The sequence below is a fragment of the Mangifera indica genome, chromosome 15 (assembly GCF_011075055.1).
Source record: "Mangifera indica cultivar Alphonso chromosome 15, CATAS_Mindica_2.1, whole genome shotgun sequence".
NCBI lineage: Eukaryota > Viridiplantae > Streptophyta > Magnoliopsida > Sapindales > Anacardiaceae > Mangifera > Mangifera indica.
In genome coordinates this window covers 11,560,878-11,584,230 of record NC_058151.1, presented here as the reverse complement: position 1 = coordinate 11,584,230, position 23,353 = coordinate 11,560,878, and the positions used below count along the sequence as shown (strand labels likewise).

The 23,353-nt window shown below is 32.8% G+C and overlaps 4 protein-coding genes across 5 annotated transcripts; 3 read left to right on the top strand and 1 right to left on the bottom strand.

Annotated features, from left to right (window-relative positions):
• The first annotated feature begins 604 nt into the window (after positions 1-604).
• Positions 605-3,944, top strand: LOC123197591. The gene is made up of 8 exons (XM_044611908.1): positions 605-1,042; positions 1,430-1,474; positions 1,625-1,754; positions 2,258-2,327; positions 2,411-2,459; positions 2,803-2,900; positions 3,308-3,446; positions 3,555-3,944. Exons 1-8 carry the CDS (start codon positions 725-727, stop codon positions 3,699-3,701), a joined length of 996 nt encoding a protein of 331 aa, XP_044467843.1. The 5' UTR covers positions 605-724; the 3' UTR covers positions 3,702-3,944.
• Positions 3,945-5,000: 1,056 nt separating this feature from the next.
• LOC123197255 (40S ribosomal protein S7) lies at positions 5,001-7,492 on the top strand. The gene is made up of 6 exons (XM_044611461.1): positions 5,001-5,156; positions 6,159-6,243; positions 6,323-6,396; positions 6,480-6,603; positions 6,876-7,058; positions 7,143-7,492. The coding sequence occupies exons 2-6, from the start codon at positions 6,169-6,171 to the stop codon at positions 7,260-7,262; spliced, it is 576 nt and encodes a 191-aa protein (XP_044467396.1). The 5' UTR covers positions 5,001-5,156; positions 6,159-6,168; the 3' UTR covers positions 7,263-7,492.
• A 1,151-nt stretch (positions 7,493-8,643) lies between these two features.
• On the bottom strand, positions 8,644-12,858 carry LOC123198431 (mannose-6-phosphate isomerase 1-like). Its single transcript, XM_044613144.1, has 5 exons — positions 12,338-12,858; positions 10,893-11,060; positions 9,953-10,165; positions 9,395-9,661; positions 8,644-9,191 (listed from the first exon to the last, which is right to left on the bottom strand). Exons 1-5 carry the CDS (start codon positions 12,659-12,661, stop codon positions 8,877-8,879), a joined length of 1,287 nt encoding a protein of 428 aa, XP_044469079.1. The 5' UTR covers positions 12,662-12,858; the 3' UTR covers positions 8,644-8,876.
• A 3,999-nt stretch (positions 12,859-16,857) lies between these two features.
• LOC123198186 (elongator complex protein 5) lies at positions 16,858-22,307 on the top strand. Of its 2 annotated transcripts, none has more exons than XM_044612840.1 (10): positions 16,858-17,057; positions 17,167-17,259; positions 17,484-17,638; positions 17,778-17,824; positions 19,540-19,609; positions 19,974-20,200; positions 20,294-20,386; positions 20,725-20,800; positions 20,979-21,212; positions 21,691-22,307. In XM_044612840.1, the coding sequence occupies exons 1-9, from the start codon at positions 16,891-16,893 to the stop codon at positions 21,158-21,160; spliced, it is 1,110 nt and encodes a 369-aa protein (XP_044468775.1). In that variant the 5' UTR covers positions 16,858-16,890; the 3' UTR covers positions 21,161-21,212; positions 21,691-22,307. The 2 variants fall into 2 exon arrangements, with proteins under 2 accessions (XP_044468775.1, XP_044468774.1); XM_044612839.1 differs by having other exon boundaries at positions 16,859-17,057; positions 21,740-22,307.
• The last annotated feature ends 1,046 nt before the right edge of the window (positions 22,308-23,353 follow it).

Here is a 23,353-nt window from a genome sequence, read left to right as displayed (position 1 = left end):
TTATTGTTTCTTAAACCCCATTTGAGTGAACAATAATGCAATTCTAATCACTAATTAATGATACAAATTTCTGAAATTTTCTCATTAATTTCTGTATATTCTCCTAGTTTTCTCTTATTTCCTTACACTTTGGGTTATAATCTCTAGTTTTCTTACAAAACCTTGTAGTCTGCAAGTCACTGTAAAACTATGAAAATTAATGAAGATCATCCTGCTGCATCTTCACTAACAATTCACCTGCATATGATTCTATATATCAGCACAAACTCAAGAAAGAAATCACGTAACACCACAGAGAATCCCTTTACCAAACCATTTTCAGTCATAAGATTTGCTAATATTCAAAATCAAGATCAGTATTATTCTAAGAGATCAACTGAATAAAAGATTCATATGGGTTTCACCATAATACAACTGAAGGTGCCCGGAGACTGAAGAAAGGTTAAATTGGTATGAGAAATCAAACATTCAACTAGAAGTGTAAGTTACAGTAATTTCTTTTTTCCTGAGTAAGACCTAATTATTGGTAAATAAATAAATTTATTTGAAAATAAGCAGCAGTAGTTTTGTGTTATAAATTTTATAAAATTATTGAAGAATTTTGTGATAACAAAATTAAACAAAGTCCAAAACCCAAATAAGATAAATCAAAGCCAATCCCAAGAGTCAAAGACTTCTGTAACAAACCAAAGTGTGTGTTAGTTACTTCACATTGTTCACAATTATGGCTACTCTTCTTGGTCTCCAAAGCCACTTGGCCCTTCCCAAAACGACGGTAAAACCCTTTGCTGTACTAAACAAAGCTGATAAAATGCGAATCCCGTTCCAGCTGAAGCAAGGGCAGAACCGCCGTTACCACCAGCTGCCTTCTGGTCTGAACATGGAGGTGATTGAACAAACGAGAGAGAGCAACGATAAGGTAAACCCACCTTTGGTTTTTGTTCATGGAAGCTACCATGCAGCTTGGTGCTGGGCTGAACATTGGTTGCCTTTCTTTTCTGCTTCTGGGTTTGATTGCTATGCTGTTAGCTTACTGGGTCAGGTAAAAACTTTCTCTTTTTTAGCTTTTTTTTTTTCATTATGGCTTTGCTCTCTTGTTTATTTAGGTGATTTTATTCTTTCATTTTATTGGAGCTTAATTGATTTGAATTTTTGTGGCTGTATGTGTGATATTTGTATAGTTCTTGGCTTAGTTTCTGCAATGTATCTTGTTTCTTGGATTTAAACATATTTAGCATATAAATGTGATTCAGAAAGTATGAAAAAAATGAAAGAAATTAGAATTAAAATCTAAAAATTTTCTTTTAAGCTGTTCAGTTCATAATGGAATCAAGGCACTAAAGTGATTCCCTTTAAACTATTGCAGCTGTTGGATTAGGTTTTTTTTTTTTTTGGGTTAATCTCATGTTGACTTGGTTTGAATTGTTAGGGTGAAAGTGATGCACCTCCTGGTACTGTTGCTGGTTCTCTCCAGGTACATTTGTTCTTCAATGGAAAATACATCCCTTGACAAGCTGAATTCACTGATGTCTACCTTTTTTGGGTTCATTGTTGAAATTGCTCTGTGGTTTTGATGTTGAACATATGCTCTTCTGATTTCCTGTTTAACCATACTCTGCAGTAGACACATGCAGATGATGTGGCTGACTTCATCAAGAAAAACCTCAGCTTGCCTCCCATCCTGCTTGGGCATTCATTTGGAGGGCTAATTATTCAGAACTATATTGCAAGGCTAAAAAATGAACAAACTATAGGTAACATCTTACTTCTACATAAACAAGGAACATTGCAGGTGTATAACAAGAACTGTGTTATAGATTTAAATACCTTTTGATTAGACATTTTTCTAGAGAAGTATGCCTAAAGATAGATATGAACATCACAAATAAATCTTTAGGGAAATTAGTGGTTACCATTTGTATAGCTGGGAACACTTAACAGTCTAGATTTCCATGTCTCATTAACACTTGAAAAAGCCCTTTTCTCAGTATTGTACGAAACTTGTCTTAAATTGAGGTGCACCCTGAGATAAAGTTTGGTTTTCAAGATATGACTTTCGAAGTTTTGCAACCTTGAAGTCTGTGGCATGAGAAACTTTCCTTTTCCTTAAATTTTATTGCTTTTGATTCAAGCCTCATTGATCATTGTAAGGAATTGATAGTTCATTCATGATAACTGTTGTTATCTTAAATTGTTTATTAGTTTTGAGGCAAGTTCCTTTCACTGATTTTGTTTATGCTGCTGGGGTTGATTCTAGAACTGAAAACTCCATATCCAGAATTGGGGGGAGCCGTGCTTGTTTGCTCTGTGCCTCCTTCAGGCAACAGGTGAATTCCCATACTATCTGATTTATGTAATCTTTCTTATCGGAGTACTACTGGCCTAGACTGAAACTTTTTCTTTTGACCAGTGGGTTAGTGTGGCGGTACCTGTTTACCAAACCTATTGCTGCTATTAAGGTTGGCTTTCAATTTGATTTCCCTTTTTCTTTTATTTTGTTTCTTGCATTTAATGGAACATGTACACTGGGAAAACTGGATTAATTCACTAAGTAGATGTTAAAGCTTCATCAGTGGCTTGATAAATTTTCTCATATTTTTCTGTTCTTTAACTGGGATTGGAATCTATTTTCTTTGGAGGATGATTGTACTGACGGCATTATTTTATGTTAATGAAAATCAAAAAAATAAAAAATACACTTCGCTATCCCTTTTTAGTTGATGTCATCCTTGTTCTCACCTTTAATCTTGGAGCAAATAGGAACCTCTGATTCAAATAAAATTTATTCACCCTTGTAAGCAGGTGACGCGTAGCTTGGCGGCTAAAGCTTTTCAGACAGATTTGTCTCTTTGTAAGGAAACATTTTTCTCTTCAACAATGGAAGATCATCTTGTCCTACGGTTTGTTCATGAGCCTTTCTGTTTTAGTCCATAAGCATTCTTCTATTTTTCATGCTTTGTGTTTTATGGCCTCACACTCATATGATGATTTGATCTGATGAAATTCTCAGAGAAATAATAAATAAAATAAATCCAGAATAAAAGTGCATAAATTTTCTGAGAAGACTTTATGCATATATTGGAAAAATATTTTAGACCAGGTAAACTTTTAAGAATGAAACCTGAAAATGGTGACAGTTTTGCATAAAGGCCAATTCAGATTTTACCACATAAAGGCCGAGCTTGATAAATATATGGAAGTTGAAAATTCTTTTGATTTGGTTTATATTTTTGCCTTTGATGATTATGTAGTCACTGCTGTTTAAACAAATCTTTTACACCCCTTGTTTGACCTTGCTTTGTTGCAGTTATCAGGAGTTGATGAAAGAAAGTTCAAGGATGCCATTGTTTGACCTGAGGAAGCTAAATGCATCACTTCCAGTTCCTTCAGTGCCGAAATCTTCTATCGAAATTCTTGTTTTGGGTGCAAAGGATGACTTTATAGTGGTAATTATATAGTTTATTCACTCCCCAGTTAACGACTTCATTTTTTCTGTCATAAACATAACGTTGCCCTTCTTTCTATGACTAGTTACTGACAAACATATGTTGTAGGATGTGGAAGGACTCAGCGAAACAGGCAAGTTTTATGGCGTGTCACCGGTCTGTGTCGAAGGGATTGCCCATGACATGATGTTGGATTGTTCATGGGAGAGAGGTGCAGCAGTTATACTGTCATGGTTAGATGGTTTAAGCAGATAGAACCCAGTTTCCTATGGAGGAAACCCATTGAGGCCATTACTTGATCTGTTTCAAGTGAGTGCACACACATAGGTTTGCTTTTTCAAGCAGTATCATTTCAAGGCAATATGAATATGAATTCTTGCTTCTTTTAAGCAGTTGTTGAGGCTAAGCCAATAATTGGCCTAGGAAGAGTTACCCAGAGATGAATTTATCTTAAAATAATATTTTGCTGATAATTTAAGCAGTTGTTAAATTTTCAAATTGAGAGAGAAAAAATATGATGAAACTTTAATTTTAATAAAATTTTACTTATAGATGAAAACTTAGGTTTTTAAAAATTGAAAGATAGAAATTTGAGATTACACTAAACCGTAGGTGTGAACAAGTCTTTCGGCCTAAAAAAAAAAAATATAACTGTTCATGATTAATGCAAAATAGTCCTAGACAAGCCCAAATTATTAACACGGTACTTTTTTTATTTTCTAGAATAAATTAATTTTCCCTTTCAAAGTATAGTTTAAAAGTATTTTTTTCACTCATTGAATACAGTATAAATTATATTTTTTAATCCAAAATTAATATAATAAATTTGCTATATAAAAATTTCTTAAAAAATTAATTAAAAAAACATTTTTATAGATCATATCTTAATATTTTAAATATAATAGTTTAGTGATTTTATAGATTTAAAAACTTAAAATATAGTCCTTAAAATTTTAACTACCACTTTACTGAAATCTCATTATGACCAATTTCACTATAATGTAGAGGTTATCAAGAACAATAAGAGAGTAAGATTGAGCATAGATGAGGAGCAATTGGCAATGAAATCGACATCAAACAGAATAAAAAATGATAATGTTAATGGGATTAGTTGTCGAGAGTCATAATCAACATGGATGGACGATAGAGTTGAAAAGAGAAAGATCAATGCATGGAATGAGTTGTAAGAGTTTTATTAATATGAAATAAGTTGAAAACAACGACTTCGATAAAAGAATAAATTAAAGTTCGTAAGATTAATATTGGAAGCAGATGTGAAAATTAAATCGACAACTAAGATGGGTCATTAGAAGTGAGAATGATAACTAGGTTTGACAAGCTCTTGGGAAGAAGAGGATTCGAGCGAAAGCGACAAAGAAAAAAATGGTTATAATTTAAATTTTATATTCAAAGAATATATTTTAAATTTTTATTAATATGGGATGATAATATAATTTTTATAAATATTATGTGTTGTCGCGGTTTGTCTTTCTTCTCGTAACCAAACAGTAGTATAGTAGTCAACCTCTTTTACACACTCCATTTAATCTGAGCCGTCCAAAGCTAGGGCAATATTTTGATCCAATTTCTCCCCTCCTATTAAACCCTCCCGCACAACATCACTCCACCTCTTCTGTCAAGCGGACGCAGCAGCAGTTAGGGTTACCCAATACGAGCAGATCCAACGGCCCTCTTCCGCTTCACGGCTTGGTAACCGTCTAAACTCTAATTGGTCTTCCCTTGTTTTACATTTGCGCTATCAATATATCATCCATTGGGGCCGCAGTACGCAGAGTAAAGTTAAGCGAAGATAATTGTTTTCGTTTTCAGCGCTTATATTTTGCACTGGGATCAAATTATATTATTTAGGAATCCGATGACGATATTTCACTGATATGATATTTTTCTTCCCGGTTTCTGCGGGAATGCATTACACTGATAATTTTAGTGAATATTGAGTAGTATATATTACTGGATTGTTTGTAATTTTATGTTCAACTGTTTGTTTTGTCTATGCTAGATCTTTTATGGCTGGGCTTTTGAGTTGTATTAATTGTATTCAGGGTATATTGTTGGCATAATTTTTATCAATCCTGGTCCTGTGTAATAGAAATTCTTTGGTGACAGTTTTTGATACCTATGACTTCATAAAACATGCCTACATTTTTGAGTTCATTGGAACTGTTTGAATATCTTTACTTGTTGACAGTAATTTTGAGTGCTTTCATTGTGAATGGGGTCATGTGATCACTCTATATATATATATATATATATATATATATATATATATATATATATATTGAGTTTTAGAAACATTCCTTTACAAGTGGGCATTGTCCTGTTGGTTAATTGAATTTTGAGAAATCAGGGATATTCCCTGGTGGTTTTCTTCTGTTTGGGAACATGCGTTGAATTGAAATTTGTATCAAACTGTTATAATTGGAATTTCTGATTAAGCTTTATAAGTTGTGCATCGTCCATAAACATTTCACTGACAACAATGATTCCTTACAGTGTCTTTAGGCAGTGTAGCTTTCAGTGGAGGCATGCTAACATCAGCCCCACTTAAGATGGACAGCTACTCATAATATTAATATCTAGATAATATCTTTGATTAAAGTATCATGTCTATGAATCATCAGTGCCCTTGCTGAACTTAAAAGGTTTATTCATGTTCATACATTTGATCAAACCCATGTTGTTGGTAATCAGATCAGTCAAGATGTTCACCACCAAGAAGAAAATCCAAAAAGACAAGGATGCTGAGCCCACTGAATTTGAAGAGACAGTTGCTCAGGTTGGTTTAAATTGCTTCCTAGTTAAGTTGATTTATTATCCCCAGCAATCCAGAATATTAATGTTTAATGTATCTGCAGGCATTGTTTGATTTGGAGAATACCAACCAGGAGTTGAAAAGTGACTTGAAAGATCTTTTCATTAACCAAGCAATGTAGGGAAATTATTGAATGTATGACTGTTAATACTTTTTAATTTTATAATTTGTCCTCCTAAAGACTCCTTCCCTGACTGCAGTCAAATGGATGTTTCTGGAAACCGCAAAGCCATTGTTGTTTATGTTCCATATAGATTGAGGAAGGCGTACCGCAAGATTCATCTTCGGCTTGTCAGAGAACTGGAGAAAAAGTTCAGTGGGAAGGTATTATTGTCTTCATCTAAGATTTATTTGTATGTTGAAAAAAGTCCTGGGATTTTCTTTTTTGTAGGCTAAAATATGTGCTAAAGATAGCTGTGGCAACACAAGTTGAGTTAATTGATTTTATATTTGTATTTATATTACCATCTCTCTCTTAATGGGAAAGTTTTTAAGGTTTTTCAAAAGTTATGTAGCTAGTTTAATGAAGTTTCCAGTTTGAAGAAATTTTGTCATTATTACATCTTTTACATAAGTCCTATGTAATTTTGCTTCAGGATGTTGTTATGATTGCCACCCGAAGGATATCAAGGCCACCAAAGAAAGGCTCTGCTGTTCAGCGACCTCGCTCTCGCACACTCACAGCTGTGCACGATGCCATACTTGAGGATGTAGTTTATCCTGCAGAGATTGTTGGGAAACGTGTCAGATACCGTCTCGATGGCTCCAAAATCATCAAGGTAGTTTAAACCATCTGATATAGAAGCATTTGTTTTCAACCAGTTGCAGTGATTTGATTTTGATGTGTGTTTCTCAAATGTCAGATTTTCTTGGATCCCAAGGAGAGGAATAACACCGAGTACAAGCTCGAGACATTTTCAGGAGTCTACAGGAAGCTTACTGGGAAAGATGTGGTTTTTGAATATCCGATTACAGAGGCCTGAAGAGTTGAGGATGGAGCTTTTATGTTTTGCATTGTTATTTAATTAAGCTCTACAATTGCTTTGAATAGGGCACTAAATTTTTGACTGTTAAATTTGGTATGATGCCTCTTTTTGGGACAATAGGACAGATTCAACTTCTTTGAATTTCTCTCTCTTTCTGTTGCTAATTGTTGAGCTCGAAAGACCTTATACCTTTGCTTAGAAGTGAAATTTCTTTGTTTAGTGTGAAACAAAATGCTTGATGGTTGTGATGTTCATGCACACACCTGTGTTAAGGTCAATGAACTGGCAGCATATACGTTTTCTTTATTTGTTATTTTATTGTCTGATACCTTACTCCTGAAGAAACAAATAAATTATTTGAATCTGGCCTGCCCATTTGAGGATCCATTCACAGCACTGTATTTATTAGGGTTTGATGTCGGCAATACCAGTTCTGCTTTGGTCAACCATCTTTGCTTGTAGCATGAACAAACTCAATTACTTATTGGTACATCCTAAAATTCATATATAATGTTTGGAGTGTTGAGCTGTAAATTATCGGGTTGGAGTCAAATCAACTCTGTGTGAGTTTGAAAATGAGTTTGGTTCAAGTGAATTTCCGTTTGATTTTAAGAGTTAAATATTTTTAAATTCGAGTTTAAGTTTTAAAGGTGTTCAATTAGTTAAACATGTGAACCTGAAAAATTTTGATACGATTCAATTAAAACGATGTTGTTTTGTTTAATACATATCAAAATATTGTCGTTTAGTCATTTTTTGTTTTAAACACCAAGTTAAATTCAAAATTTAATTTGAATTCAAATTCGAGTTAAACTTGAATTATTTCTCTCTTGAATGAGTTTTTGAGGTGAATTCAATAAATTTAAGCTTGATTTCAATTCACCCTAAGTAAATGATATGATATGGCTATGTGAAATAAAATGACATCGGTTAAGTTGTGAATTTACTGGATACATATTTTTGAAAAGTTACTCTTTCACCAATAAATTGACACTGGAGATTGACCATATGATTGCCTTGGTCATAGAAGATTAACCAATAATAAAATGGTTGAACTAAATAGTAAGCTGTTGAAAATTATACCAGTTGATGTAGATCGACTACCAGTTAATCTTGAGAGATTATGAAAGCTGTGAGAGCTTTATTTATAATGTCAATGGTCATGCCCATCAACAAATATAAGATTTCTTTCTGTTGTTAATTCGAATAAACTTATGCAAACTAATCATATAACTTGATTTAACGGCACATAGATAAGTTTGTAAAACTTGTTTGTACATGCAGTTTTACTAAGAAAGACTTCGAGCACAAACTAAAGTTTTGCCTGCCCCGTTTGTAACAGTAAGTAAACCAGACAAATCAACAGAAGTGGAAGAAGAAAAAGAAGAATTGGACCACCAGCTTGCATTTACTTTTGAATAAGGTGCAAATCTTAATCCTATAACTTTGACTATATCTCATTGATTGATATTACATTATTGTACAAAATGAACCATATTATATAAACCAAATAAATATATATATATATATATATATATGTTTGGCATAACACATGATAAATAAATAAAATAATTTACTAGTAGCACAAAGCTGGAAGCTATCTTTCTATACTCATATGGATTGGAGGAACCTGCTATTCACACCAGCCCTAAACAGCTGCAATTCGGATGAAGTTGTTATGCTTATCTCTGTGTTTGCAGGAGCAAACAATACGTCTCCTTCTGTCACTGCATCGATTTGTGATGCCGCGTGCATTGTTCCTTCACCAACTGTCACCAAAAAAACTGAAGGACCTGAGACTGCTGGCAACACAGCTGATGCACCCTGGGGAAGAATGCAGCAGTCAACCTCGAATTCGTCAAAAGGTGGGAGGTATCTTGTTATGTAGGGGCTCAAAGGGAATCCTTTCAGGATTTCAGGGAAGCCCTGGAAGAGAAACAGATAAAAAGAATTAGCAAATAGCAGGTAAGTTAGTGATTTTCAGAATTCATTTTTCTCTTTTTCACTCATCAATATAACGTTTAACAAAGAGTTGCTCCTATCAATGCAAATTTCCCAATAAACCAGAATTTCCTCCTAAAAGGAAGATTTAATAAAAATTTGAAATTAGATATACAGTAACTCTTTACCAGTTTGTATGAGAGCATGGCACAAAGAGTCTGAATGTCTCGATGCTTGGGAGTAAGACCAGCCCGGACAACATTGTCTGAAGTTGCCATGCATTCAACGCATTCACCGGAAATATATGCATGGGGTTCATTTGCCCCGAGATACAAGGCTTCTCCAGGGTTAAGTTTTACATAGTTAAAAAAGAAGGCTGATATAACACCAATGTCACCAGGATATTGCTTCTCCAGCCGCAATACCAGCTGCTCCTTCTCAGTCAAGGGTCTCACCTAATGCAAACAGAAAAAGGAATTTTCATGAAGCAATGCCAAACTCAAAAGATGACCATGATAGAAAATAAAGAAAGCTACCAAAAAACATTTCATATATAAGAACAAGAAATAAACAAAGCAACATGTTCATAAATCTGGCAGGAGCAACCCCTAAGGAAGAACCACAAAAGCAGAAATGAGAAAAGGAATACAAATCAATAACATGATGAAGCAATGATAAAGATTTTCCCCACAAGTTATATAAAATAAGTTCTATGATTAAATACTGACAAGAAATCTTCAACTGACCTCACTTTCGTCATGAAGGCGAATTTTCAGGTCAGATATTGCTTTTGCCGTCATTTCTTTAGTAGCTGTCATGAGCTGGGTGAAAACCGAACGCAGAATAGATTTTACTTTCTCCTCCCCATCCTGCTTATTGATATCTAAAACTTGGCTAGCAGCTGCACTGCCAACCAGTTCCACAATCTCTGGAACATTATGCATCACACTCTTGAGCTCCTAGAAAATAACAGTTGGAGATATATCAATGATAATCAATTAAAATTCATCATCTGTGCATAAGCAGTTTAAGTCAGCTTAAGGTAAAGCCTTATTTTACACAACCCCACAACATGTGGACAAAGATACATCTAACACCAGTCAGTAGACAAAGTCAAAACTTTGAGAACCCAAAGGTTGGGAATATTACCCCTTTTCTCCAGTAGATGCTCAGTTAACAATAACGGCAATTCCTTCATAAAAATTCACTCTGTTCTAGTTTGAGTAAACACATGAAAGTTTGCTCAACTGAATTAAAAGGGATTCCTTCATGAAATATGCCATAATAATTCAGCCCCCTAGCCAGATCAAAGCACAAGTTTGAAGAACCCAGACAATATGCATATAAGACCAGGTACAGCACTCTAAAGTTATTGGTATGAATCAGGGGTCAAACTATGTAACGAATAAGTTTAAAAAGCCTAAATTACTCCCACCGAATACCTATAGTGTTCAAATTGAAAAAGAAAAATAACTTTCCTTTCATTTCCAAGAGTAGTCCATTCAAAAGTCAAATAGATTTTTTAAACATCCCTGGAGAGTAATAGCAGTCAAGTTTCGACTACATGTTTTCCTCTTTTGTTCATTGCTTTAATTGTAATAGAACACTCAACAGCAAATTATAGAAGCAAAATGCAATTAGACGAGGCAAATCTGTTAGCAGACAAATCTAATACAGATACATTACCTGAAGACTGATGAAACTACACAAGGCCTCAAACTCTGTTATTGCCAAAGCCATTTCAGGCTTGTGATTGCCATCCTTATAGATATTTGGCTGCAACTTGTGTAACCTCTTTGCCAACTCCTTATCTGGATGTGCCTGTATTGACAATGCTTTTGCAACTGAAAGTACCTAGCACAAACCAAACTATGAAAATCAGACTAAGGTCCAAACTGAATCACGAAATTAGAAATCAGAGAAAATAAAAAACATAAAGTATAGAGTATTTGCAATAAAAACTTACATGCCCAGCCAAACCAACATCAAATATCCAAAAATTTTCTATAACAATGAATTACACAAATTATCCTTTTATGAACGCAGGTGACAGGCAATTCATATACATGTAGAGAAAGAATTCTTCTGTTTAAGTCTTAAGTCTATGAAATTCAAAGAAGTAAATTAACCAAAAACAAAAACTTAAAAAACACAAGCACCACCATCCATCATAAAAAAAATCTAAATGTCAAGTAAATTTTTTTAAAGTCTCCCAGAAGTGAAATATAAAATTACAGACTCAACCCAAGCCACAAGCATGTATACGTTGCATTAAAAAGGAAGATCACATCACATTCCCACTCACCCAAAAACTATTGCCAAGTAAATTGCTATTTTTTGATAGCCACGATTTCAAAGTTGGCACTATCCAACCCAAGAGCTAGTTCACCATTCTCACCCATGCCTTGAACCACAATAGATGGTCCATAGTCATGAGCAAGGCTTTCCTAATCCACTCACTTATCCAAAATCCTCGATCTAAACAGCCAGGTAACTTTTAAGTCATGGCCTAGTTAGCCCAATCATGGTTGGAAACAGAACATGTTAATCTTTAAAGCTTTTTAACTTCATAAAATCATTACTCACTATCAGCATTTCTTTTTCTTCATTGATTTTGGATATATGAGAATAATTAGACACGTGAAAAAAAAAAAAAAGAATAATGGAACATTTCAGTGATAGGAATATGTTCCCCCTTTGAAATCAGTTAAAAGGCAACGCAAAGAAAAGTGTCTTTATAAAAAGAGAAATAGAAAGAGAAACGGAGAATAGATCCTCTCAAATCTGCTTTATTTATTCTTTATTGATTTTTTGAAGAAATATGGTTCAACAAAAACAATTCTGCGGTATATTTCGTCAGCTTTAAAGAACAGTTTTAATAAGCAAACACCACTGTTTTTGACCCAGTGAAGCCTTTAATTATCAACCAGTAGAAGCCATTCCTTACCAATTCAGTTTCAAACAAATCAATTCTCATCTTAACATTCAAACATAAACTACAACCTTATCATTCACCAGAAACAAAACTTTACTCACCAGAAAAAATAAAAACAATAATACAGAAGCACCTCCATTCAAAATCCATTCAAAACAAGAGGGGAAAAAAAAAAAAACACAGGTAAAAATTAAACCTTGAACAAGAAGGGAAGATCACAACCCCACTTGAGCAAAACCTTATCACCAAGCACATGAGGGTTCTTCAATACCCAAGATTTAAAACTACCACTCTCAACCCCATTCCCATTCTCCAACCCACTTTGCACCAAAAAAGAGGGACCCGACTCGTGGGTTCCCATCCAGAACTCCGCATAGGACTTGGCCAACTCAACTTCGCCGCCAGAATTCAAGCTATACAGCCTGGCAACGAGCGAGTCAGACCCAGGTCTGCCCCAATCGTAGGTTTGGACGGAACAGGCTAGCCTGAGGAGTGGTTTGGAGTTGAAATTGTAGTCCATAGAAAAAACTCGAAGACGAAAAGTAAGAGAACCGTCAAGTGAATGGGTGGTCTTGTAAAGATGTGTGAGAGCAATAATAATAAAAGGGGGGTGGCATTGCTGGTTTTTAAAGAGTTTCAAAGGGCAGCAAGAGAGAGGGAAAGAGAAGAAAACAAACAAGTTGAAGATGGAATTGAATGAAATGGACGATGGATTGATTGGATAGACATAGTGAAGGCGAAGTGGGCTCTGACCCTGACACCCTTTACGCTTTCCTTCTTCTTTCTTATTATTATTATTATTTTTTTTTCAAAATTTGCACGAAAACGTAAAATAAAAGAATAATTAAAATAATATTAGATATATTTATAATTAATTAATGGCCAAAGGACGTAATCCCATTCATGGTTTGGTCAATTTCAAAACTTTTATTTATAAAATTTTAAAAACTTAAATATCAGCTATCATTTTTTTTTTTAATTTTTCTGAGAGTGATAAGATATTATTAATATAAAATAAATAAAATATTTTATTTATCTTTTTAATTTAAAAAAATTAACAATTTTTTTATCCAAAAATTTGAAAAGTTATAATTTTTTTCAAGTTTGATTTTTCTAGTTTCAATGCCCATTCTAAAAAATCTATCAATCAACTTTCTCACTATCTCTCCCCGATGGTTTTCCAATATAGAAATCACTAAAAGTCTAGTCGTCAAGTGACACACAATATATAGATCAATTATTTCGGATGAATTTTTGATGGTTTTCATATTAAAAATCATGAAGAAAGACTAGTCGATGACCTTCTTAGAGAAGTCTTTAAAACTGAAAAAATCAAACTCTAGAGAAAAAATACAATTTTTAAACTTAAAAAAAAAAATTATTAATTTTTTAAATTAAAAAATATAATATAATATAATTTTATATTAATAATAAATGACGGTTTTATATTTATTATTAATAAAAATTTTTAATAAATATTTAAATTTTCAAAAACTTTATAAATAAAAATTTAAAAATACACTAATCATTGGGTTGAAATAATTCTTCTGTTTTTAATTAATTAGGTTTTACCGAGTAATTATCGAAGGTAGCTCCAAAGTCATTGACAATTCCAGCTTCAGCTTTGAATTGTATTACGCCTAAATTTACTTTAAATTAAATCCCGAGAAAAATAAATTATTAAAAAAATAATTTTAGAAAAACACGTCAAGTGACGGAGTTTGTTATGACAACCAGCGACTTTCTTGCATTTCACGTGTGAAACGTGACGGTTTTGGTTTTTCGTTGATGGCCGTTACGTTAAGTAGTCGGTGGAGCTTGTCTGTTACGGCGTAGGTTGGGCAGTTACTTTTGCATGGTCCCCATCACCGTTGATCATGAAGACCGAAGAAATTGTGTCACATCATGAAAGAAAGTGGAATCTCTTTGTGCCATTAATTTAGCAGAAGACACGTTGTTTTGTACGTGGCAGGATGTGATAGGTTCTGTGACGTAATTTTATTTTTTCGAAAAAGGTTGGTGATGAATTTTATCCACGAGAAGTTCCGGGAGAATGGGGCATGGGCAGGCCCACGTTGCGCAACTGCAACCCACGCAAAGTGTAAGTTTTCTCTTTATGAGGAAGGCGGTTTCGTGTGAAAAGCCACTCTGATTTGTATACGTAATTAATAATTAATTACTTTTTCAAAGAAGTATTTTGTACAATTAAAATATTGATAAATATAATAAAATTATATTAAATTTATATAATATATATCATATTATATTATATATATTATTAATTTAAATTGATATATTTTTTTAAAAAATAATAACATAATAAAATTATATTTGAAAAACTTTTAAATTTAGAAGATATTTGTCATTTTCTCAAAGATTGTGATGTGTTATTTAAATTTTTTTATATTTTTAAATATCTTTTATAATTAATACTATAAATTATAATATGTAATTATTATCACATAATTAGTATGATTTTAAATTAAAAATAAAATAATAACATATTATTTAAATACATAAATTATATATCAAAATTTGCAAATATAAACACTTGTTAGGAAAATTGAAAAATCACCACAATTTAAAGGGTTTAAACAAAATTGATCAACTTTTAAGGTGTTCAATGGATACCCACCAGGTCTTTCATATCAACATTAAGTTTTGATCAACAAAAGCAAATCATAGTCAAATTTGACATCGATTTTTCTTTAAGAGTATATATTGCAATGTTAATTAGGAAATATAGGATAACTTCGAAATGGGTGTCATGAATATTTATTAAGTGGGGGTAAATTTATATCTTATCATATAAGGGTGTAATGATATTTTTTAAATTTAATAGAAATTTTTTTAAGAATATATTTTTTATCGTTAGAGACGATTAGAGTTATATTCAAATCAAATTTGTTTAAATTTAAGCTTAAACTTAGTTTAAAAAAATCTAAAACGAGTTAAGTTTAAACGAGTTTGAGTTCAAGTCTGAAAGTTCAACATTTTCGAGCTCTATTCGAGCTTTAAAGTGTTTAGCTTGTCCAACTCATGAGCTTAAAATTTTTGATGTAAAATGATGTCGTTTTGATCAATATACACTAAAATTGTATCGTTTTAATAACAAGTTAGTTAAAAGCTCAATTCGAACTCAACTATTTTAAAACAAAATGAGGTCGAACTCATTTGAAATGAGTTCAAACTCAGTTGAAATGAGTTCAAACTCAGTTTCATATAAATCAAATCGAGCTCAAGCTCGGCTTAGCTCAAATCTAGTTATAGAGATGATTCATATAAAATCTTTGGAATGGGTGTGCTAGATATTTATCATGTAGAGGCTAAATTGATGTTTTTTCATATGGGGTAAATTAATATTTTATAATGTGGGGATAAGTTGATATTTTATCATATTATGTATTAACTGATATTGTAAATTACAAAACTATAAACTTTTAAAATTTGAAACCCTAAAACCACGTAAACAAGAAAACCCCAAGCCCTTAAATTTATAATTTACCCATATAAAAAGTAAATTGATATTATATAAAATTATATTTGTACATTTTGTCTTGAAAATTTTTAGTTACTTACGTTTTAATGTGACATTCCTAGGAAAATCTATGATCACCGAATGTTGCATTTCTCTTTCTAATGTGTCTCGAAGCAAGATTTTTCCAAAAAAAAAAAGTTAATTTTCATAACACACACTTTATTTAAAAAAAAAAAAACCAAACATTTGAAGACTACACCTCAAAAAGTTTTAAATTAAAAATATCAAAAAACCTCAAATTGAAAAATATGAAAAAGCCTCCACCACGCGCGTCACACGTTTGAATAAAATACGTGCAATAAAAAATAACTAAAAGCCCCCTTAACCAAAAAGGGCCATCATGTGGGTCACACATATGAGTCTTCTTTAAACACCCTCCATGTACTTAAAAAGAGCAAGAAAACCCCCACCACATAAGTCACAAGTGGTTAAAAAAAAATAAAAAAAGCTCTATCCTTAACCTAGACCATCATGCATGATTCACATGGTAATTACGAATCATATATGATAATTAAATCTATCATACAAGTTTCATATTAAAACTATTGTTTTTAATTATGATTTAAATACCAATTGATCCTAAATTTATTTTAATACAAAATAATTATCGAATTTCATCAAATTTGTAAAGGATTCTAACCATTTCACACAAAAATATTAACTGTTGAAACTCTAAATTACTCTATTTTTATACTAAAAATGTTTAAATCTCTACGTAATAAACTATTAAACATGGTAAAAAACAATTTACTAAGCTTTTTTTTTTGCCAATTTTTATGTCGAAATTGAATGAAATCAATAGATTTTTAATCAGTAAACAGTACACAGGTTGTGAGTTTTGGCTGTGCAAGGGTGAGAGCGTGAGATTTCAAAATTGAAAATGAATTTTGACCCCCAAAAGTTGGTCTATTCCTTTCAAGTCCGTTTCCGTTTTATTATTTGATTCAAAGTAGAAGTTTCCCTTGACTTAACTATTGCATAGAATGTGTAAAGCTAAAGGATACGAAAATTCAATTGTGATCTTGATTTTAAAGCGACCCTATATCTCCCGTTTTAAAACTTTCTGGTTAAAAACAGTAAAACTCGAAACTTCCATCCCAATGAGGTAATTATTAAAAGTACGGAGCCCTTTTCTGCAAAATACCCAAATTATTTGCAAAACTAGGGTTTTTGTTTTCGTTACTGTAACTGTATTCAGTGACTCATCAACCATGGCTGACACTATCTGCAGGACGCTTCGTGACGGAGGCTTAGAAGGAGAACACGCCCCTGCTCTCACTATTAAGGATTCTATAGCTACACCGTTCGGTCTCGATGTCTTCACTCACGTGCTCACTCAGCTCTCCAACTATATTTTGGCGGGAAAATCTCAGTCACGGTCTCTCCCATTCTCCCTCCTGAAACGCGTTTCCTTTCTTCTTTTCTGTTTGGTTTCAGTGCAAAAATTGTCAAATTTTAATTCATCATTTTTTTTACTGTGATAGCAGAGGTATCGTTATCGTTGGCTTTTGTCGGAGCCCGTCGTTTTACGTGGATTTGTTGAAGGGAGGAGGGATTGACGTCACTACAGCTCATAAATGGTGAATGATTCCACTATTTAATACTTATTAATAATTTATTTTTCTTTTCTTTTTGTTTGTTAGCAGAGGTCTCGGGATTAATAGTATTACAGGAGTTGGGACAATTTTTTTAGTATAATTTTTTTGTTTCTGCAAAGTCTAAAATGAAAAATTATTTGGTAGTCATTGGCATTTGGTTGCTTTATTGATGTTATGGGGATTGTGAACTCATATTTTGTTAACAGGATTCAGATATTGGATTGTTACACGGATCCGCTTGGTTGGAAAGTTAAGTTAAACATTGAGGATCTTTCTCAGGAAACTTCCGTCTTGTCTACTTCTTGTAAGGACGTGAGAGATTTAGATAACTTGTACTCTTCAATTATTGAATTGGGTAAAGGTAATTGCTTTGTTTTATCTTTTTATGTTTGTTTGGTTGCAAGTGCGAAACTCACTTTAGATAATTGAATCACATTGATGAAGATAAAAAATTGGGTTCTAGGGTTTTATTTTTGTGAAAATTTGTCTTTTTGTTGCAGTATTGGTTGGACAAGGGAAAGGTCGTTTTACTGTTGCCATTGATTTGGTAATTCTGTATCTCATACTCCTGAAAGGTTTCTTTAACTTCAAGTGATCTTTCTATTGTGTTCCGATTTATTTTATGCTTGGGATGTTTAGTTGCTTTCTATGTCATTTTCATGGCAATATAATTTAGTAATTTGAATCGTAAGTTAAATTCTATGTTGAGGAATATTATGTTCTACTATGATATGCTGAAGCAGCTTATTGAGTAACAAACATGTAGAAGGATTTGGATTTTAATGTGAATTCTATGTGTCATATCCCTTTCTTGAGGTGTTTCAAGGAAGCTTCCATACATCTAGCCAATGCAAACGTAGAGATTATGAGGGTGCCATATGCAGTTTCTTATTTAAAAATTAATAATATTATAGAGAAGTAAAGATATTATGAGAGTACGTGCAAGGTAGGCCTCACGTTTTGGAAGCAACCGCTTTTTGAAATTTGTCGATGAGATTTTGTTTTGACAGTGTTTCTCAGGAGCAGTGGGAACTGGGAAGAAGTATGTCACATTTTATTTAATTCATTAGTTGGTGAACATGTACTAATGTAGTGCTTTTTATTTTCTCTTTCTAGACAAGCTGGGCATCATCACATGACTTTTGAAATCCATGAAAACCTCTTGATTTATACTTAAAGCAGTTATTTCTCATGACTTTAAGATAACCATGTATGCCACATGGTTGACAGTGAAAAAGAATTGTAGGACTTGGCAATTAAGATTGATACCGTTTTAGAATGGAATGAAAGTTTGCTGGTAAAACAGCCAAAAATTAATTAGTTATAAGGCACATTCATACAGTATCTAAGATTAGGATAACTCATGAAGCTAGTAACTAGGCAAACAATCAATTAAACATCACTCATCATTTTAAAAGTTAATATCACATTAAGCCTGTGTCTGTCAACTAAGAGGTTGAGTAGTTATATCCCCTTGGGGTCAATTACTTGAAATATTATATCCTAAAAGTTTTGTGGTCACCAAGGTTGCAAGGACTGTAAATATCCTCTGTTTAGAACCTAGTAATCAAGAATGAGAGGTCAAGGGATTTTTGAATTTTCAAAAAAAAAAAAAAAACTGTTGGTTTATTTATTATTGTTTGAAATTCCAATGATCGTGTAGATTATCATTAAAGATATTATGAGATTGTATCCTTTTTTCTCTCAATGGTTTTTTAAACCTAATCACTGATTCTGTGATTTTCAAGTTGACTTGTTTTCTTCTTTAAAATTAATGATCATGTCAGGGAGCTTATATACTAGTATGTATTTCTTTTCTTTTTTGTTAATTGCTTTCCTTTTAGAATATCTGGTGAAGTTTGCATTATTTTAAGTGAAAAGTCATGTTTAAAATGATTACATACAACATCATACTATCTTGGATTTGGAACTTTTGTGATACTGCAAATCTTATGCGCAATAAAGTTTTAAGTTTGAATTTGGAAGGTTCATATCATCAGTAATATACTATTGTCTGGTGAAAGTTAGTTTTTGATTTATTTTTTCCCTGATGGTTCAAAGTTACCTTTAATTTTGAAAACAAATTTTAGAAGTAAATTTACCATTATGGAGTTCAATTGTGATGTCATGCCTTTTTCCTCTTTTCTCAGTTTTGTCTCAGCTTTCATGTTTGTGTAATATAATATGATGTTGGTTTCTACCTTTTGTCTTCTACACTTCTTTCTCTACTTGTTTGTGATAGAATCTCAACAATTTTGCCAGGTAAGTGAAATGTTAAGACATGCATCCATCACATCAGTTGCAGGCCTTCTAAGCAACCTTCGTAGCCATGGTATATACTTGATTTTGTGATCTACTGTGAACATGAACAAATCTTGTAAAATTCCTGTCTATTAGTTTAGCGATTTGTTACTTTTTGATTGCATCAATTGGTTTTTCTGCTAACTTAATTTAAAATTAAAAAAAAGTTCTGCTATGCTGGTGTTGTAGTCTCTTAAGTCAAATGATTAGCCATCAAAAAATGAAAACCTAATAGTCAGGTCCTCTAATCTTCAATTCAATAATCTGATATTTATTTTTGGTGTGCAACTGTATATAAATGAAATGCCCATGACTTATGGAAGTCTCTGAAGTTTGTAGTCTGTGTTGTACATGTTTGTTCTGAGTGATTTTTCTCCATTTTTCTATGGTTTCAGGTCAAGTTTCTAGTATCTTTTGGTTGTTACATTCAGATCTTCATGAAGCCAGGGTCACCAATGTTCTTGAGTATTTATCCTCAATTGTTGCCAGCCTGGAACCATTTACAAGATCTATGACTGCACACAGAGGTGATTTAGAGAACCTCTCATTGCTTGAGCAGAACCTTAGGAAAGGAAGGTTTAATGTTCGGTTCAAGCGAAGGAACGGACGTGTTCGAGTTATGGTGATATTTTTGTCTCTTAACTTCTTTGAGGAGGTTTTTATGCTACTCTTGGAGAGGAAACTGATATAAATTTTCATGCAATCTTGTTTCTAGTGTGAAGAATTACTTGTGGAGCTGTCAGGCATCAGCTTTACACCTGTTTTGTTGTCTGAAGATGAAATAATCAATCAACGCCTTTTGCCAAAGGTCATTTGTATAAGTTTTATCTTGATTTTAGAGGATAATTTTGCATTCTCTTTCCTGTTCTCTCTTTTATGCTGTGCACAGAAGCTACAATGTTTTGGCAGGCATGGCTGCAAAAGATAAAATTTTTTAGGACTTTATTGGCCAACCAGAAACTGGTTATAAACTTATTAGTGTAAGAGCAGACAGAAAGGGAAAGAGAAAAATAATAAAGTAACATTTTGTGCATATATACGCATGCACTCTGAAATGAATATGTTGATAAGAATAGATATGCAAGAATGAACCTTGATATGCTTATTTTTGACATGTTACTTGATATTGGTGTTTTTATTTAACAGGTGCAGTTCAATCTTCACCTATCAGAGAAAGAGCAAACTGAAAGGGCTAAGGTTGTGCTTCCATTTGAGCACCAAGGTATTGGAAAATATAAGATGAATATCAAATTCAATTTCTTGTTTGTAAATGATCATAAGCTTTTATGCAATCTTTCATTTTAATAACTGGAAGGATTATTATTTTCTGTTATTCTCATTTATCCTTTCTTGACTATTTTATGTTAAAAACTTTCATTTTCAAATTTTCTTTGCTTCAGGAAATGGTGAACCTGTACAAATTTATGATGGTCGAAGGTCTCTCAATGAGGATACACTCGTTTCAACTCAGAGTTTGCAAACAGATGGGAACTCTGGCAAGGGTCAGATAATATATTTCCGTGATTCAGATGATGAGATGCCAGATTCAGATGAGGACCCAGATGATGATTTGGATATATGATAATGTTTGCGTCAATTGTGTTTGTGGATCAATGCCGAAGTTCCGCAACTTGGTAAATTTACATTCTTCCTCTCTAGTCATCTATTGCTTATTGTTTGAATGCACCTTTTAAAATAGATTCAATTTCACTATCAACCAAATTCAAATTTTATGCCATTTAAGATCTTTGGTATTATTGGTCTAACGGGTAGCTTCATAGAAAATGTGAAGCTAAGTTTTTAACGAAATTGAAATTGGGTGTTTAAGATCCTTGTCTCTCCTCTATCCCCACTTTTCCTATTGAGTAATATTGTATGTATAAATATTTCTTATTAATTTATTCATACAAATTGATATGACAGTATATTATTTAGTGATTTTTAAATAAAAGAAAAAGTGTACTCATATTATCAATCACGTGCGACACATTAGTTTGTATAGATAAATTAGTAAGAAATGTTTGTATATGTAATTTTATTATTTTCTTTTCCACTTCTTTATATTTATTTCAAATTTTTATACCCCTTTTTGGTTATTGATTTGCTTGACAGATCTTTTGTTGGGTTCCATTGCCTAATTATCTAGTATCCTTTCATGTAGCCCGATGGAGGAGAGTCCAACCACTGGATTGTAATCCCTGCAAGTTCTGTAGCATTCGGAAATGTAAGGCTTCTTCATTTGTGATCATGCACTTTTTTCCCTGCCTATCGAATATAAACAATATGAAGTAGGTGCGGTGGTTGAGTGGGCTCTTACATTAGAAGCAGCATCATTTTCAAATTTGAGCAGTTCTACACAGGGAAGATGTCATGAATAGTGTCGATTTGATTATTTTTTGGTCGTCTTTCTCACCCTGCAGTTAACTTTTGGGAAGAAAAGGTGGGTACTTCATTTCTTTGTTGATTGTTGAGAGTTTGGAGAATTTCCAGGCTTCAGCTATAAGTTAAAAAATTCCCGGTTGGCCAAAGTGATGAGCTCTATAGGATAACTAAGAACGTATTTTGTTTCTGTATGGATTGAAATGACTTGCTGCAATGTACTTGTGTGGAATATAAACTGTATTTTTGTTTCCTTTGAAAAAGAAAAGACTTATACGAATAACAGTGGATTGGCCATATTGATACAGATTTCATCTTATTTCAGTTTTAATGTAAATAATTTCATATGAGAGCTGGGTTATTGTTAATTCCTACAGTGGTACTAATAATGATTTCATAATGTTACAGAGATTTTGAGTTACAGATTAAGTAGTATCTGATTAGATAGGGATAACTCTTTTATAGTGTATAAATTAATACTCATTTTTACTTATTAATGTATATAGTCTTATCTTAAAGAGGCATTTAGTTTGAATAATATTTTATTATCAAAATTGAAAGATTATTTTTGAGATAAATTACTCAAAAAGAGTATTGAGTATAAAATATTACTATATTTGATAAAATTTGGTAGTTATAAATAATTATTATTTTTGGTTAAAAGAAAGGTCAAAAGACTATTTCCCACATAAAGTATGTGTTTTTCTCAAGTTTCTCTTCATTAATTTTGAAAATATAATTTACTTACTCATGAGTTGTTAAATTTAACGAAACCCTAGCCCCTGAAAAATTTATCTCATTTTCTCCTGTAAAATTTCAAAAACTACTTTCAACCTAAGTTTTAAAAAATAATATTTTCCCCCTTAGGGTTTTCAATTTTTTAAAGTTAGTTTTCTAGAGCCATTTCTTCGTCTTCGACGACCTCCAGGCGACTCTTCTTTCTCTCCGACGCGACCTTTTTCCTACGATTATCCTGGGCACGGTTGTCGACTCGTCTTCGTCAAGATGAAGATGAGTCGACGAAGGCGAATCTTCTTTGTCTGAAGACGAATCGTCTTTGTCTAGAGACGACGAAGACTCTTCGTCGATGAGGTGTCTTCATCGTTGACGAAGACCTCGTCTTCGTCAAAGACTAAGACGACTCATCTTCATCGATGACAGCGCCCAGGACAATTACCGAAAGAAGGCCGTGCCAGAGAGGAAGAAAAGTTACCTAGAGGTTGTCGGAGAGGAAGAAACAGTGCCGAAAAACTAACTCCGAAAATTGAAAACCCTAGGGGGAAAATGTAATTTTTTAAAACTTGGATTAAAGAAATTGTTAGTTTTTAAGGGTTAAGGGGGAAAATAAAATCAAAATTAAGTTTATTTTTCATAATACAGACAAAATAATGATTTT

Excerpts from the sequence above, each read along its gene's own strand:
- LOC123197591 (XM_044611908.1), top strand. The coding sequence starts at position 725 with ATGGCTACTCTTCTTGGTCTCCAAAGCCACTTGGCCCTTCCCAAAACG. Across the intron at positions 1,755-2,257 it reads AAAAAATGAACAAACTATAG|AACTGAAAACTCCATATCCA; the intron begins GTAACATCTTAC and ends GGTTGATTCTAG. Across the intron at positions 3,447-3,554 it reads CAAAGGATGACTTTATAGTG|GATGTGGAAGGACTCAGCGA; the intron begins GTAATTATATAG and ends CATATGTTGTAG.
- LOC123197255 (XM_044611461.1), top strand. The coding sequence starts at position 6,169 with ATGTTCACCACCAAGAAGAAAATCCAAAAAGACAAGGATGCTGAGCCC. Across the intron at positions 6,244-6,322 it reads TTGAAGAGACAGTTGCTCAG|GCATTGTTTGATTTGGAGAA; the intron begins GTTGGTTTAAAT and ends ATGTATCTGCAG. Across the intron at positions 6,604-6,875 it reads AGAAAAAGTTCAGTGGGAAG|GATGTTGTTATGATTGCCAC; the intron begins GTATTATTGTCT and ends ATTTTGCTTCAG.
- LOC123198431 (XM_044613144.1), bottom strand. The coding sequence starts at position 12,661 with ATGGACTACAATTTCAACTCCAAACCACTCCTCAGGCTAGCCTGTTCC. Across the intron at positions 9,662-9,952 it reads GCCTTCATGACGAAAGTGAG|GTGAGACCCTTGACTGAGAA; the intron begins GTCAGTTGAAGA and ends TGTTTGCATTAG. Across the intron at positions 9,192-9,394 it reads CCATGCTCTCATACAAACTG|GGCTTCCCTGAAATCCTGAA; the intron begins GTAAAGAGTTAC and ends TTTCTCTTCCAG.
- LOC123198186 (XM_044612840.1), top strand. The coding sequence starts at position 16,891 with ATGGCTGACACTATCTGCAGGACGCTTCGTGACGGAGGCTTAGAAGGA. Across the intron at positions 17,058-17,166 it reads GCGGGAAAATCTCAGTCACG|AGGTATCGTTATCGTTGGCT; the intron begins GTCTCTCCCATT and ends CTGTGATAGCAG. Across the intron at positions 20,801-20,978 it reads GCTTCCATTTGAGCACCAAG|GAAATGGTGAACCTGTACAA; the intron begins GTATTGGAAAAT and ends TCTTTGCTTCAG.